We start from the raw sequence: 17,093 nt of genomic DNA, 5'->3' as shown, positions 1-17,093 counted from the left end.
AGCACGAGTACCCCCAGCCAAAAGGCACTGAACTGCACCCGGCGCCCAGGCCAAAACATCTCCCCCGTCGTACAACTCTTTTCATATTTTCGTCACGGTTTCCCAGGGCGACCCTGGACTGAATGCGACTACGCTGCCATCCATCACGTCGCACCGCTTCTCGTCAAAGACGGCTTCTTTAGCTGTTCCTTGACTGTTTCTCATCAATTTCTGGCCGTTGTCCTTTCTTTATTCTCCTTTTGCTACCTGGTCAGGTCACGTAACCTACCTCGAGGCACGCTTTCGGGTTCAAAAAAACGCGACCCTTTTGGCCTTGGCCCTTCGATCGTGGTTTCATTGTCATCACCCTTCATCATACAACGCTTTTTCCGCCTTGAATCCTACTCGTCAACCATCGACCCTTGCGCAAGATGGTCACCTTCTCTATTCCCGGCGACAACGAACTCGCCGAGGCTGGCAAGAGCACGCCTCGGCCGCGTCCTGCTCTCCCTTTTGCGAAGCGCGCCTACGTCTCAACACCCTTAAAGAGCAGCCGTCTCGGCCTTCCGCAGAGTGCGCCATCACGGAGGCTATTGTCGACTCGCGATGAGACGCCGTCCAGCAGCCTCAACAGATCTACCATTTCTACATCCCGTAATATCTTCAGGGCCTCTACCACCTCCGATAGTCCCTCCATCACTCCTTTCTCCCCGAGCATCCCTCAGAACACCCCGAAGAAGGTGTTTGCTCCCGGCGCTACCCCCGAGCCGAACCGTATCTATCGAGAATCGACTGCACATGCTACACCCCGTGGTATGGCTTCCAAGACCACATCCAAGGAGCTGTTCCACATGCGTATCGAGGACCCTGATCCCGAACTGTCTGGTGAGGTTCTTACGAAGAAGATCCCACAAAGTTGGAACTCCAAGGGTTCCATTTACGCTGATCAATTCCTCTCGCATCTCTGTCCTCCCGAGTTCGATGAAGAACAGCGACGACAGTTTTTCTGTATTCTCGATCTCCGACGACTCAAATATGCAGCCAACGAAATTTTTTCCAAGAAGGATTGGAAGCTTAATGTCATCAACTTTGCGAAGGAGTTCGAAAAGAGCAGGAGTATTATTCTGCTGCGCTACGGACTTTACGAATTCCAGAATATTAAGCCTTCCCAGGATGTGCTCAAGAGATGGCGTCGTGAGCATGGTCTCCCTGAGCCAGAAGAAAATAATGCCGAACCAACTCCTACAAAGATCACTGCTGCCAAGAAGCGTAAGGCGGATGATGATATCACCAAAGATGTTGCTGTGAACGGCTCTTCCAGCAACAACAAGCGACGTGCTCCTGACCGTGAAGAATATGACCAGGAGCAGGAAGCGCCAACTCCTGCACCCATTCCTACTCCAGCTTCCACCTTGGGTAAGAACAAACGTAGGGCTTCCGTCAGTGATGAGGCTGATAGCCAGCCCTCCAAGATGCAGAAGGGCACTGCTTCTGCCGCCAAATCTCTCTTCGAGAAGATTGCCAACAAGTCGACTGCCTCTGCCGCCTCTCCTTTCAAGCCTTCTACCAAGCCCGCTGATGATGGGACTGCTGCTAAGCCAAATCCTTTTGCTTTCAACAAGCCCAATGGCGGCGGTAGTTCGCTTGCTCGCAGCATCTTCCAGAACCCTAAGCCCGGCAGTGCTGCTGGCGCTTCTTCTGGTGGAAACATCTTTGCCTACCTTTCTGATGCAAGCTCGGCCAAGAATAGTGGTGTCGATGCCGATGCCGAGAGTGAGGCCGACTCAGATGTTGAGGATGATAGCCAGGCAACCGGAAACAGCGACGAGCCAAGCGCGGCAGCTAGCGGTGCCGACACTGCTTCTCAGGCTGGCATCGGTCTGTTCGGACAGAAGCCTGCCCCTGCCAGTGGCCTCGCTGCTGGGTCCAGTGCACCTGGCACTAGGGAGAGCACCCCTGGCCGAAGTCTGTTTGACCGAGTTACCAAGGATAATGATGGACAGCCGGTGCGGATTGGGGAGAAGGATGAGACAGCAGCTGAGAAGCCTGTCGACCAGACCTGGAACCCCAGCACCACCCCCATCAAATTTGCGCCGTCTGGCTCTGTATCCACAAGCCAAACTACCTCCTTGTTTGGCAAGGCCACTTCGGCGCCGACGAGTTCTTTGTTCGCCTCGAAGCCTCCCACTTCTAACCTATTCGGTGCCGCCAAGCAGGACAAGCCTACAGAAAAGGAAGCAACACCAGTCTCGGATCAGGCTGACAAGACGGGAGGTGAATCCGACAAGGAGAACGATGAGGCCCCCAAGAAGTCACTGTTCGAGTCTAAGGCCTCAGCGGCTCCGGCAAACTTTGGGTCTCTCTTTGCGCCCAATTCGGCCACGGAACCATCTAAGGCTGGAGAGACTACAAAGCTTCCTGCTACAAGCTTATTTGGAACCAAGTCTGATGAGAAGTCCAACACTGCCCCGCCCACTACCAACCTGTTTGGTACCGTAAGCAAGCCTGCTGAGTCAAGCGGTCCCTCGATGCAGTCGTCTACATTGTTTGGTACCAAACCCACGAACAATGAAGCAACTAAGACTTCACTCTTTGGTGCTCCCAGTGCAGAATCTACTACTGCTACGTCTTTATTTGGTGCAAAACCTACAAGCACCGCCACCAACCTGTTCGGCAATGCCTCGGCGTCAACTGCTAAGCCTTTGTTTGGTGCCTCCAGCTCTGGCGATGCGACGACGCCCAAGACTGATGCTGTTCCCACGGCAGACAAGCCTGCTGCGGCCCCCATTTTCAGCTTCGGGCCGCCTTCTGCTGGTGCTGATAAGATCAACGGTGCGAACAAGCCCCTCTTTGGGGCACCTCAGTCGCCTACGTCGTCTGGTGCAGCTGCGCTTGATGGTAGTCCCATGAAGCAGGATGGACCATCACCGGCCAAGAAGGCATTCGATGGTGGAAGTACTGGGGCTTCGGCCTCACCCATATTCAGCTTTGGTGGCGCCTCTACAGCTCCTGCTGCTCCCTCATTTGGTAGTGGCTCAGGCACTTCCACACCTCTGTTTGGCGGTGCTTCAGCGACCCCTGCTGCTAACAATGCAGGCTCGTCTTTTGGTGCAAACTCAGCCAACTCTGGAGGATCGTTCGGTTTCCAGTTTGGAGGGAACTCTACTTCTTCATCGTTCAACAATCCGTTCTCCTCAGGCAACGATGGAGGTAACGCAACTTCGACTCCATCATCAGCTCCTGGGGGCATGTTCAGCTTTGGTGCCACCGCCGCACCTTCAGGAGGTTCGAATCCGTTCCAATTTGGAGGTGCAAGCAACGCGACATCGACCCCAGCTTTCGGAGCAGGTAGTAACGACAATGCTCCCGCTTTTGGAGGGGCGTCCGGATCTGCAGGAGCGCCGGGGTTCAGCTTCACAGGAGCCTCGCCAGCGCAAAACTCAGTACCAACATTTGGATCCAACCAGAACGGCAACCTTCAACCGCCTGCTGGTGGTTCAACCACCGGGACCAGTAAGTCTCCTCTTTTTCCACATCGGAAAATCGCCCCACTAAAGCGACGGGTGTAGACACACCGTTCAGTCTTGGGGGAGGCTCTAGCCTGGCCACAACACCAGCTGGCGGGACCCCGGAACCATCGAACCAAGCCGAAGGAGCCGTCGGAGGCGATGAAGAAGGCGAGAAGCACGAGCAGGTCAATTTGGCCGAGAACCTGGAGCAGGACGAGGATATCATGCATGATGTACGGGCAAAGGTGTTGAAGTTTGTACCGGCCAGTGAGAAGTCGGATGACAAGAAGCCCAAGTCTCAGAGTCCGTGGTCGGTACAGGGTGTAGGAGCTCTTCGACTGTTAAAGCACAAGGAGACGAGTGTTGTTCGTCTTCTCCTGCGAGCAGAGCCCCGTGGACATATTGCCATGAACCGAGCAGTCCTCGCCGACATGTCTTACAAGGCTGACAAGAAGTACGTCAAGATGACCACGTCGAACGAGAAGGGTGACGGACTTGAAACTTGGATGATTCAGGTCAAGACGGCGGACATGGCTAAGGAGCTTGCAGAAGCTTTGGAGAAGAACAAGGTCCATAACAAGAAGTAATGTGGAGGAAACTGGGGAATAGTATATAGAAGCACACTCTGACATTAGGTGCTTGCATAGAAAGGTAAGGTGCAAGGAGCAGCATTGCGGGCGTTGTCAAGCATTCGACGTTTTATATCTTCTTTTTGCAGGTAAAGTCACGTTTGGGATTTTCGTGGGAAAGCTCAAGCAGGCAGAAATTGACTTGATCAGTGTATGGAATACAAAAGTTGCTTTTAACAAGTTATACTGAGAGGGCATTGGGAGAACCTTGATGTTTCTGTAGTGATGGGCTATTTGAAGTCATCAGGTAGGTAGCCGTCATAATGTACCTAGTTGTAATTGAGCCATGGAACGAGAAGAAATTGTCCCCAGAGGAGAGTAACTGGAACATACATAAACTATCCACCTCGAGGTATCATGTAAATCACTGCCAGGTCAGTAATCCTAAAGAGTAAGGAGGTACTCTTCCTTTCAGTCCAATGTTGTTAATAAGTGAGGCTCAAAATTGCCAATGTCAAAGCGAGAGCCCAAGACTCATGTGAAACGCGGGGGCGGGGATCAGCAGGCGGGAAGGAGTACCTTAGGTACCTAGGTAGAGGGAGCTGCCCTGGAGAGAGAGAAGCGCAGGGCAGGTACGAGTGCGGCACGCGTCGCGTCAGTTTCCCCAAGACGATACCCGAAGGGGGAAAAGATTTGGCTCTAATACAACAACAACTTTCAGTCTCTAAACAACATGCCCAGGTAAGTTCAATACTCCCGGTCGACGACAACCTGATTCAGATACTCACATAACAATTCTCAGGGAAATCATTACGATCCAGGCCGGGCAGTGCGGCAACAGCAGTCAGTTATAATCCATCCCCCGCCATCTGCATACCATTATCTGCTCCTTCAATATGCCCGCATCTACGCCGCCATCTTCTGACTTGCTCTTGCGGCCATGCGCATACAGATACATTGAACATTGCTGATTCTATTCGTACACAGTTGGAAGCCAGTTTTGGCAACAGCTCTGCCAGGAACACGGCATCAGCCAAGATGGAAACCTAGAAGACTTTGCGACGGAAGGCGGTGACCGAAAAGATGTCTTTTACTACCAGAGCGACGATACGAGATACATTCCCCGAGCCATCCTGATTGATCTGGAACCGAGGGTGCGTCTTGGACCAATAGCAAGGTGACCAAGTGCTAAGCAACTTCTGTAGGTCATCAACGGTATCCAGACTGGACCTTACAGAAATATTTATAACCCCGAGAACTTTTACGTGGGCAAAGATGGCGTTGGTGCCGCCAACAACTGGGGTGATGGTTACCAGAGTGGTGAGGCGGTGTACGAGGACATCATGGAGATGATTGATCGAGAGGCAGATGGCAGTGACTCTCTCGAGGTGAGTCTTCCTTAACCAGCCGGAACCTGCTTACTGACGCTTCATACCCCAGGGCTTCATGATGTTGCACTCAATTGCCGGCGGTACTGGGTCAGGTCTTGGTTCGTTCCTCCTCGAGAGGCTTAACGATCGGTTTCCCAAGAAGATCATCCAGACGTACTCGGTCTTCCCGGACACAACGAACGCGGGCGATGTTGTTGTTCATCCTTATAACAGTATCCTATCTATGCGAAGATTGACGCAAAATGCTGACTCGGTTGTCGTTTTGGATAATGGTGCTTTGTCACACATTGCTGCCGATAGGTTGCATGTTCAGGAGCCATCCTTTCAACAAACAAACCAGCTGGTGAGTGCTGCAACCTCGATCTTGCCTGATATGCACGTAGCAAGAGCACGAGTGTTAGGATATGTGTCAGATGAAGCAAGGGCACTGACAATTATCAGGTTGCTACTGTCATGTCTGCCAGTACAACAACACTTCGATATCCCGGTTACATGCACAATGATCTTGTCAGCATCCTAGCCTCCCTCATCCCAACTCCTCGATGCCATTTCCTCATGACTGCCTACACGCCATTCACCGGTGACCAAGTCGAGCAAGCTAAGACAGTTCGCAAAACGACAGTGTTGGATGTGATGCGACGTCTACTACAGCCCAAGAACCGCATGGTGTCTACTGTCCCCGGCAAGAAAAGTTGCTACATATCCATTCTCAATGTCATTCAGGGTGAAGTTGATCCGACAGATGTTCACAAGAGTTTGCTTCGTATCCGAGAACGACGGCTGGCGACGTTCATTCCATGGGGACCTGCGAGCATTCAAGTTGCCCTGACAAAGAGAAGCCCATACATTCCCATGAGTCACCGTGTAAGCGGTCTTATGCTCGCCAACCACACAAGTATTGCGACGGTATGCAAGACCTCTAGTTTACTTACTCCATTTAGCACAGTAGCTCACACAGTCACAGCTCTTCAAGAGAATTCTGAGGCAGTACGATGGCATGCGTAAGCGCAATGCCTTTATGGAAGGATACAAGAAGACAGCACCGTTTTCCGAGAACCTCAACGAGTTTGACGAGGCACGGCAGGTTGTTGCAGACTTGATTGGCGAATACGAAGCTGCTGAAGACGCAGATTACCTCAACCCAGACGCAGGGGAGAAGCCCACATCTGCAGAGACGGATCGGCGAGTAGCTTGAAGGAGGGAGGAGTTAAGGGTGAGTTGATCACGATCGTGTCTGAGGTAGTGGGGTTCTGAAACGTCACGATGAGTGGTAGATGTTGGATGTTGGATGTTGATATTTGCTTTACAACCACTGTGCACTGCATCAATGACATTGCAGTTGGGGCGTTTTGGGTGCCAGCCTCGGTTTTGGTTCGGGTTCAGATGCTTGCTTGGCTCGGCGAATTCATCGATTGACTGGCTGAGCGCCTTGGTTTAAGGTTGATATGTCGCGTGCTCCTTGGATCCCGAGTCAGGCTAACCAAGGTATTGACTCGGTACCTGACAGCAGCGACAACATCACCTTGGTCGTGATCCCTGTAGTCTCCTCACCGGGGATATTGAATGGGTGTCGATCCGCGATCTGTCTTGTTAGCGTGGGTCGTCGAATATGTAGCTCTGAGATGCAGAATCTGTCAGAAACATCCATGGTGGAATATGTAACGTCAAAAATGATGTTTTGGTGTGGAGAAGAGGCCGGAGCATTTTGCGCGGTGATGTTTTTGTGACGTCAGTGAATCACTGACGTCAGAATTGTGAATGGCATCGTGATGAGTCCATTGTTTGCGTTTGTTTGTTTGTTTGTTCGTGCCTGCGTGCTTGTGCATTTACTTGGGCGGGAAGAGTGTAATTATGGAGAAGGTGAATGAATGAGCAGGTATTAAAGGACCCCTGAGAAGCTTCGTCAGTTCAACATCATCATCTATCTCCAACTCTCAACTCTCAACCCTCAACTCAACCACATCACATCACATCACAAGACAAGACTTCTTCGTCGCAACCACAACTACCAACCCAGTAAGTCAAAGTGACATCGAGTTGTGTCAGGAATGTGTACTAATAATCATTCTCAGAAAACCTCCCATCAAAATGACACAATCCAAGGACCAGAAGATTGCCGAGACTCAGGCCAACCTCCCCCTCCCCGATCAGCCCCCTAAGGCTTCCGACTGGCAGTCCGCTGATGCCCGCACCGTCAACGTCGGCGCTGGCAAGCAGGAGGGCCCCATTGGCACCGACTCTGCTGCTCAGTCTGGTCTCCGTGAGCCCGCTACCAAGGGCGAGGAGGTGGACCTGAGCAACGTTGGTCGTGAAGGTGTTGAGAAGCGTCAGCAATAAGCCTTCCCTATATCCATCTTGTACAATATGAAAAGGAAGTGGAATGGGAGGAACAACAAAGGAGGGGGGTTAATGATACCTACGGATGATCAATGAAAACGACCGCGAGCAGTGAATGCTTCGCTGCTTGATGCATCAGTTTTCGTTCCTGTCTCTGTTTCCTGTTTCTGTTTCCTGTTTCTGTTTCCCGTTTCCCGTTTCCCGCTACCGTTATGACAGGAAAGGGTGAGTGGCTTGTACAGATACTCGAGGTAAAACTCGGCCGCCATGCGTTTAGGTGTTCTCTGTCACTACCATGTATGATATTGATGACTTGTTCCGTGTCGAGTACAGTCGCCATTCGCAGTTTCATTACATGAAACGCAGTTACATCATCTCAAGCGAATACATACTCAGTCTATTACAGTACGACAAATTCCTGGCTTTTTAGCCCCAGGTGCCTTTTACTGGTACTCCAGCCTCTAAACCTTGTGTTCCTCAGCCTTGTTGATACTTAGTCTCCAGCTTGGGGTTACTTTACATACTGTCATAACACTGTGATATATGCAACGACATATGACTTGCCGTACAAATATCTATCTTGGCTTCACAACTCGCCCTACCGTCGTTTAGTGTCTACACTGTAGAATTTGCTGAGAAGTCCCCAAAACATGCATTTGATTCCTCTGGTCACCCATTCTATCTGCCCCGAAATGTTATCTCTTTGTACCGCATCTTGGTTCTAGTGATTAACACATTGCATTGCATCATGAACAAACTATGTATGGGTCTATCCCGAGTTTCCATGACTTGGTGGCTGCCACAGTATGTTTGCCCAAAACTAAATCGAGGGTTGAGAGTATGTAACTTCTGCTTGTTTATGCATAGGGTAAACACCTAAATCATGGACTTTTGCTGAATCTCGCTCCTCACTGGTAGCGTACTGGGACGGAGAGAAAGTCTAATACGTAAAACATTTGAAGTTTCTGGGTACCCTAGACCCCGGTCCTTAACCACTGCGCCAACCTTGTGATGAAACCGAAACCTTGAAAAGGTTATACGTAATGCACCACAAGGACAAACAGACCCGTAGACAAACAACGATCTGTCACATACGCATGTGGTCTTCTCTAAACCAAGGACCAACCACCAACCACCAACCACCGGTCAACTAACTCTGTTATGTCATATCATATTATGAGTATTGCCAACCAACAAAAAACAGCATGTATCATGTCAAAGGACGGAGATCTCAAATGCCGCACGGGACGAGAAATAAGAGCAAAGTCTACCCAACAAGGAATAGCCAAGACGAGAAAGGGTCACATTTCCATTATACGGCCGTCACCGTTGCCATCTTGCATAGTTAGCAAGGTTTTCCCAACCGCATCGCCATCGTGCACGTACAAATAATACTGGATCAGAGCGGCAAAGACGAAAAGCAACCAGCGAGTCTACCCATGATCTGATCCCATGTTGAAATACATGAAGAAGATTGCCATGACTACCAAAGCAGAAGTACGACGCCCTTAGGAGAGGATGGTTCGTGCATCTTGAAATGTTGAAGCCAGAATCATTCAACTGAGCCAACCTGAGTACTAATAACTCAAGGACTTCGCGAGCTACCTCGGCTCAATTAAGAGTATAACTAGACTCCAAATGGCATCCCAATCTGGCAGGAGACTTTCAAGCTCAACCCAATCTCATCTGCAATAGTCGGCATTGCTTTGTCTCAAGTAAGTGCCATGGCAGTCAGAGGCACGGCGGCCATGGCTTGTAGATGCGTGCAGGGTCAATCTGGCGGCTCGTAAGCCTCACCATTCCTACGACAGGAGCTTGCTCGCTCTCCCTGAGACTCACCCTCACTCACTCCCTAACTGGACCTGAATGCTCTGTGTGCATTGACAGTGGATGTATGTCGTGCGCCCACATATGCGCTGCTCGGAAACCCACCACCGATTCAGTATAGCTGTGCCCCGGAGAAGCGGCTGGGGTTCGCCCTAATCTCAGCTTCAACCCACTGGGCCAAACAATGCCCATTGAGATACCAGAAAGAGGACATCGCTCGATCTGAGTCTTGAATCAGAGGACCCTGGATCGGCCACGGAGCCGCTGTCTCGAAATTGCCATATCATCTCTTGGCTGATCTAGGGGCCTTCTAGCGCTGTGAACGACTCCGTTTCTCGACAGCGCCATCAGCGGTCAGAGCGAGCGACTGAGGCAGGGAGAGAGGGATGACTGTCCAGTACGTGCGGGATCTGAGATGCAGTAATTAGCGTCTCAGCTCAGTCTTAGACACTAACTAGACGCGACCTAAGGTCCCAAGGTAATTGCGAGTCAACTCACTATTGAGTTGAAACCAGCCAACCACAGCATCCAACCAGAATGATCGACACAATTACCCGAGGGGAGGATCCTAGGGTCCAGGGGCTTGATCTCATCAACGCCATGGCCAGCTCACGAGCCGGAGCATCAGTAGTCTCGGGGGGCAAGTCGTTCTCAACAGAGCATCCCGTAATCCCCATGGATTTGCTAGATGAATTCAATGAGGGTATCCATATCTTATCCCCAACGCGCGGAAACTCGTCTGGCCGAGGTCGAGTTGGGTAAAACGGGCATTCTGGCCAACATGTCCTAGTTGACCAAGACGTAGGTAGACTTAGATTTCACACACCCAGGTGCAAGTTGCGGCATGGCCATGACTAGCTAGAATGTCATTTGTGTCAACAAGGGTTCACCTACCTTAACGATTACTCCATTTCCACACATGTCACACGAGAGACCAACCGGCGCTGGATAGACCGCACTCAACACGCGACATGACTAAGTTGGAGTCTAGCGAGTGCATGATCTCGGGCCCTTGAGATGTGTTGTCCGATACAAGACGAAGCAGACCCTCAAAGAGGGCCCGCTTTGCAACTCTTGGACCTTGCGCCAGAAGCTCCACGGTCCTTAACGCGAAGGACGGCCCAGGCCATGATCTGTGATATAATTCCAGAGTGCGGAGCCGAAGACGAAGATGGTAATGGCAGTCCTTGACGGATTACTAGAATCATGCCATGATAAACTGGAAAAGGGATGCGCAAAAAGCAAATTTGCAGTGAAATAATGTCCACATGCTAGAGGGGACTGCCTGGGCGGAAGGGGAAGAAGAAGAAGAAGAAGCAAACATCGACGGCCACCATACAACTCTAGGCGCTAATGCAGCACTCGTGGGACGATTAGGCCACGAAACGTACGTCGAAAAAGAAAGGCAGCCGTTAGAGCATGCAGATATCACCCGACGAAAACGCAGCTAGAAAATAAACCCAGAGACATGGATGAACCATGATGGAGACTGCCGGGGAACAAGTTGCGTCATGGTATGGTATGGTGAGGTCCTCGCCAAAAGCTTCCTCCTGTCATGCATGATCATGGGAAACAAGACACCGAAAATCAAGGACGCGCTAGGTCGGCAGTTCTCCCATTTGCCTGACGCCTCTGGCTCAACCAAATCACTGCCTGGCGTTCTTCTCGAAGTTTTTTCTGGAACTGCCTATCATGCGTGGCGTTCACTATGATGCTCACCTTGACTCATGACGATGGTCAGAGAGTTGTCTCATGAACTGGCACAACTTATGTAACTTATATTCACGGCGTGTGCTTGATCAGGGTCACTTGGTACCATTCTTCATAGATGTGATTGTGACGGTGACAGCATAACCCCAAGCCCGACTTCAGATTGTGCAGGAATTGGGGGTGACTCTTCCCAAAAAGATCGTGTGTTTCATGAACCGATGGACACATCGATGATATTCCCCAGTCTGTCCTTAACCTTGAATGGCCAGCATCGAAGTGAGTCAACACATTGAAGTTGAGTCAAGGAGAATCAAGGGGCGTGCCTGGGTAGGTAGTTAGTGGGGGTGTCAACCAGCTCCCAGCCCAGTCAGGGTGGCACCCCGCAATGATATTGGGGGAGATGAGATACGATAACGATGCGATGCGATGGCGATTAGCTCAGCCGAGATGCAATGACATTCTTGGGAGACAAAAACCCGACAAAGTCTTTGCCGCACGAGGAAGTTTCTGGGCAGAAATCTCTGGGGGAGAGAGAGAGAGAGAGAGAGAGAGAGAGAGAGAGAGAGAGAGAGAGAGAGAAAGGGGCTTGATCCAGTTCCCTCCTCCCGCCAATTCTCTTTGCCATGTCGTATGCATTGTATTCCCCTATCCATATTGCTTGCATCTATACGTGTCATCGTCAATCATCCGGCACTGGAGGTTATGAGTATTTCGCAGCTTAATTGATGACTGGTCAACTCGATCGCATCTCATCACTTCTCCGAAGGAAAGTTTCCTGGAGCCGATGCACAAGCTTTTCAGCATATCGTATGATTAATTGATCGATCACGCCAGCCCAGCTAACATGATTGGTCCCAAGTTTCCTTTGAGATAGTCTGTAGAAGAAGCAAACAAGCCTCATCCGACTGAAAATAAGTTATCGGTCAAGTCTGGCTTCTAGCCAGGGTTGGCAAGGCTGAGATGATGAATCGGTGCCAGAGGAAGGAGAACCAAGCCTCTCGTGCCATGGTACGGCTACATCAAACAGGCGCCATAGCAAAGATGATCCTCTGTTAGCTTGAGAGCATCCTTTTGGACTGACCAGGTGATAAACAGTTCCAGGTTGAGAGTTCTGGTGCGGAATACTGCCCGAAGTCATTGACTCCGACACGTACTCCACCGTTCAGAACCAGCAATGAGAAGACTCCGTAAAACTGTCCATAGCGTGAATATTTTTGGTGGCGTACGCTTGGAGCTCGGTTAGAAGCTGCCTCCAAGCGCCGTTGACTCGTAAAACTCAAAGCCCAAGGCCAGAAAGAACGTGGCGGTTGCTTGATAGCTTCTTTCTCTCAGACAATTTCTACACGGACGCAAATAACGATCTGACCGCTAGCCTTGTCGCGAGCGATTACGGTCCAACGAGGCTGACCAACCGTCAAAGCGGTCCGGAGCTAGGATCAGTTGGGCAGTCCGTGCAAGTGCCCGATAGTGGCTTTCTACAAAATCAGGCCACTCTTCAATGCCAAGGTTAGTAGAAAGCACTACGCGCATACCCGTGCATGCGCACTGTGAAGTCGTTGCTGGGTGTGGTGTGGCTTGAAGTCTTGCACCTTGCCTTCAATGATAGTGCAAATATGCTGTACACTTGCACAAGCACTATTAACTCACAACTGAATAAAGGAGGTCCGAAAGCTGCCAGTCAAGTCAGCGGTAGTCAAAGTGGTGATTTGTCTGAGTGTTCTTGGCCAAGACTACATTGGCATTCATCCAAGGTTGATATTGAGTAATGGTAGCCAACAACTTCCTTGCCAGTTCTAATATGACCACAAGGACCTTACTTCGTACATCACAACCCTTGGCGCTTGTCGTGCGCAGGCGGTAAAGCGCAAACGACGCAGATTTTTAGAACTGGCGAGTGATAGCATAATGCTGGCCGGTAGTATTCGCCGATTCTCTTTTTACCTGGACAGGAAGCTTGGTAGGTTCCAAGGGTCATGCTGCATGTTTGACATGACGAGCTAATGGAGTTCTGCGATCGACGTATTCATGCGCGGGCCCAGAATCTCAGATTTTTCAAAAGTCTCTTGTGTCTCCCTGCAGCCCTGACGCAGTCGCTGTCCCGCTATGCATGTATCGAATCGAACTCATGGAGTTGACGAATCAAGTCTGGAAGTGTCACTGTTGTCGTAGACTTCGGCTGCTGGTCGCCCGTATGTATGCTTCGGGACACCACTGACGGTCTCTGCTTTTGCCCTCACCGAAAAGGGGTGTATGGAAGCACTGAAAGCGGTGTGGTGTGTTCCCGGGACGGGCAGGATCTCACTAGCGCACGGCGCCCTGGGATCAGACGATCGCACTGTCGAATCCGCCCCACAGCAAGCCAGATCCCAGGGTTCCCGCCATTCCGTCCTGGTGTTGATGGTTGATAGACCCCTGTCCTTGTTTCTCCTGACTGAGCTGCTCAATGGGAATCCATCCCTTTGGAATGATTGCACGATATGTTGTGTCAGATGCTTCGCCGCTGGTCTTCAGCCTAAATATGTATACATAAGTATTTTGCCTTCATCATGATCGTGGTATCTGATATGGTGGTGACATGCACAAATCCCTCTCGTGAGTGGCAAGCAGCTTACACAAAATCCGTTTAGTATATCTGACTGCTCAATATGATGACCAACTAGCGACATTGACCGAGCGGGAATCTGGCGTTTGGAAGAGCCACGGGCAACCCCTAAACCCTCACCGATCGCTTCGGGCGCAACCCACCCCTGTCAACTCACAAAATACAGTTGGACTTGGGGTAGCATTGGAATCCGTCACCAGCACTGTGGTGGAAAGCTCCATCTGCATCTCCGTGTGCGCCTCGGCAATGTTTCGAGGCCAAGGACCCAAGGTGTAGACCCAGAAATCAGGAATCGATCTGGGGGCCTCTTTGTGGAAGCACGGCCACGTCATTGTACCGTGATCCGATCGGCTGGCGTTGGCTGAATGTGTCGTGGGGAGGGTCTTACTTCCCCCAACATCTTGCTCTGCTTACGAGGACTGAACACCCAATCAACGACCATTTCCAGTCCGCCCAAGGGTCGCAAAGGTGTTCGCGGTAGTCGCCATCGCGAGATGCTTGGTTTCGAGAATAGCACCATGCTTCGTTGTCGGCAGTTGACAAGGCGTCGCATGTGAGGCTACTGTTTCCCGGCATCTTATTAGAGTTAGCTTTACACAGCACATATACATACTTATGATTGAACGGTGGAGGCCTCATGCTTGATTGTCTCCAAAGGCTTATTCAGAAGAGGGTGTGATTGCCTGTTCAGTTTGACTCGCATCTCAGATTGAGTCTGGGGTTTGCGACGCGTTATGCACGATGTGAAAGTACTGCCGAATGATTCGCCATATCACATTGCTGATGCTGCGCTTATCAGCATCTCAGAAAGCGACCAGCGTGTCTGCAAATCGGCTCTCGAGAAGGGGCTGGCAACGGGCTGAGCCTTGTTAATTAACGTTATTCGTTGCTTTTTTGAGTGCTGTGCATCATCGAGACCGTTGGAATCGAGAGGCTGCAGCACACTTAGGTATGTCGGGACGGGCGTGGTTGGCCAGAGAACATTGAGTGGTAGGGATGTGCCGTTAACCAACCACTTATCATATCAGATCTGTTTTGCGTTAATTATGTACGGCTGGATGAGACCTTGCCAACGCCCGTCACATTGGTCCGGTTAGGGTCATTTGGGTTGAGTTGCCTGTGCGAGATGTACCTCAGAATACCTGTTTGTGGTTAAACTCTCGGCGAATATTATACGATATCTGTGCCGTGAGAACACCCCCGGGTTTAGGCTAGTCTTGAGACCTGTCAGAACGACCATGACATCCGATGAGAAGGCAAGGAGGGGCTCACTGTCGACATGTGTCTTAGTTTGCTCAACAGCATAATCCTCAATGCATAAGGTTCCTTTAGGAAAGGATGCCCTGTTGTACTGTTGGTTTTGTTAGATTAGGAGAACTTGGAAAGTGACTTTCATACGAACTATCGCTGGGCCCATGTACGTACATACAGAGTCGATTTGCGAAGATCGAAGGGAGGCCAGTCGATGGCCAGGGGGCCTGACGGAGGGCTGGAAGCTGGGGATTGAAACTTTCAGGGCTTCTGTACTATACTGTACTGTACTGTACTGTATGTAGCAGCGGCGCTTGCATGAGATCCATCGGGGATGATTTACCAAAGTGACACTTTAGGTATCCATGCCGGCAACCACTCTGTCACTTCCCATGGCTCGCGCTGATCAACATCGGTTGGGCTGGCGCAGGTTTGAGGCCAGCCGAAGCCGAATTGAAATTCAAACATTCAACAGTGGCAGCGAGATGACTCTACCTACCGTAGTTCAAAAGGATATTGAGTGCATATCATCATATCACTGCTGATGAGGATTTGTAGTTAGAGAGGCGTTTTGCCTTTGACCGTTTCATGTGGTAAGGATTAGGAATATCGAAAGCTGATTCTCAACCGAGATTCGACGACGAATTGGATTGTCATCGACGAGGACGAGAAGGGCCGGGAGGTTCAATCCAGAGCCAGCCGCTGGCCGATATCGTTACAACACAACAGCGCGCTTTGATCTTGTCTGGTAGAGTTAACGAACGCAGACCATGGTTCCCATGGTAGTGTCTAGGTAGTTAGGTAGTTGAAGTTAGGTTACCAGGGCCTGCTGTCAGAACAATTTGGCATGGCACGAACTGCCCAGTGAAGGACAAGGAAGCCCCAGCGGGAGATTACCCCGTTTTTCCCGTAATGGAAGTTTAACGGGGTGCCTGACTGGCACCTACCTACCTTAGGTAGGTAGGTAGGAGAGCTACCTCAGGTAGAAGGATCCAACAGAACAGTTACCAACAGCAAGCAAGACCCTGTGGTGCTATTAAGAATGGCACAAGGTTCATGGACTTCATTGTAGCATCGTTATATGAAGTTGGGACCTTGATAATCAAAGTCGTTTGGACAAGACCAGCATAATAATCGACACTTTGCAGATCCCATTCGGTAGATTTCATAATAAACTTTGACCAACTGCCGACAAAGTTTGGTTCCTGGGCCTCGTATCTATGACCTATAGCAATACAGTACTTGCGTATAAAAACTCGGAGGGGAAAGCAACGATTAGGCCTGGAAGGGGTGCCTGTCAAACGGATATGAATCAGAGATTGCATCAATACCAGGAGCCGATGCGTAGATCTATATTTCCTGGAAGGTATGTATGTTATGGATGTGGACCATCTCCATCACGCGTGTGAATTCTTATTGCGGCCAACAAGGCAAGTTGCCCGAGCCCTTGAGCCGTATAATCTCTCCACAATCTGCTTCTCCAGCGTGATATCATGTAAAACCAGCCAGTCAGTATGTACCTAGTCGACTTTTCTGTCTGAAATCATGAACTTTTGTACTCTTCACAAGCTTGGCATCTCCAAGCCCGTCTCATTCGGTCCCAGGCCCACACTCGGATATGGCGACGACCAGCCATTGCCAAAGAACTCTGTCTCCATTTCGTATATAACAAAGTACGTATCCGTACGCCTTCTCCTATAGTGCAAGCATTTCGCCTGCACGGATGGAATGTTGCCAGTTGGTGGGATTCGAGAGGCAGTTCGCCCGTCGCCCTGCATTTGCGGCCCACCACGTGTGTCCCCAGTGGAGAGGCCATCCGCATTCAGTAATGGTAGCCTTTGGATGGTTCAACATTTTTACCTTTTTGTCCATAAGTTTGTAAGTTTGTTAGCTTCAAGTCAAACACGTTTCTGAGGCC

At 50.5% G+C, this 17,093-nt stretch overlaps 3 protein-coding genes across 3 annotated transcripts; all 3 read left to right on the top strand.

Moving 5' to 3' along the window:
• Window positions 1–410: 410 nt before the first annotated feature.
• FMAN_07564 (uncharacterized protein) lies at window positions 411–4,075 on the top strand (the record flags this gene model as incomplete). The annotated part of the gene is made up of 2 exons (XM_041831203.1): window positions 411–3,492; window positions 3,549–4,075. The coding sequence occupies 2 exons, from the start codon at window positions 411–413 to the stop codon at window positions 4,073–4,075; spliced, it is 3,609 nt and encodes a 1,202-aa protein (XP_041681790.1).
• Window positions 4,076–4,790: 715 nt separating this feature from the next.
• On the top strand, window positions 4,791–6,643 carry FMAN_07563 (putative tubulin gamma chain; the record flags this gene model as incomplete). Its single annotated transcript, XM_041831202.1, has 7 exons — window positions 4,791–4,798; window positions 4,860–4,900; window positions 5,045–5,211; window positions 5,263–5,445; window positions 5,498–5,791; window positions 5,890–6,354; window positions 6,413–6,643. 7 exons carry the CDS (start codon window positions 4,791–4,793, stop codon window positions 6,641–6,643), a joined length of 1,389 nt encoding a protein of 462 aa, XP_041681789.1.
• Window positions 6,644–7,536: 893 nt separating this feature from the next.
• FMAN_07562 (uncharacterized protein) lies at window positions 7,537–7,785 on the top strand (the record flags this gene model as incomplete). The annotated part of the gene is made up of 1 exon (XM_041831201.1): window positions 7,537–7,785. One exon carries the CDS (start codon window positions 7,537–7,539, stop codon window positions 7,783–7,785), a length of 249 nt encoding a protein of 82 aa, XP_041681788.1.
• Window positions 7,786–17,093: the final 9,308 nt, after the last annotated feature.

Source organism: Fusarium mangiferae (genome assembly GCF_900044065.1).
Source record: "Fusarium mangiferae strain MRC7560 genome assembly, contig: FMAN_scaffold005, whole genome shotgun sequence".
Classification (NCBI taxonomy): domain Eukaryota; kingdom Fungi; phylum Ascomycota; class Sordariomycetes; order Hypocreales; family Nectriaceae; genus Fusarium; species Fusarium mangiferae.
This window is presented reverse-complemented; position numbering and strand designations above follow the sequence as displayed.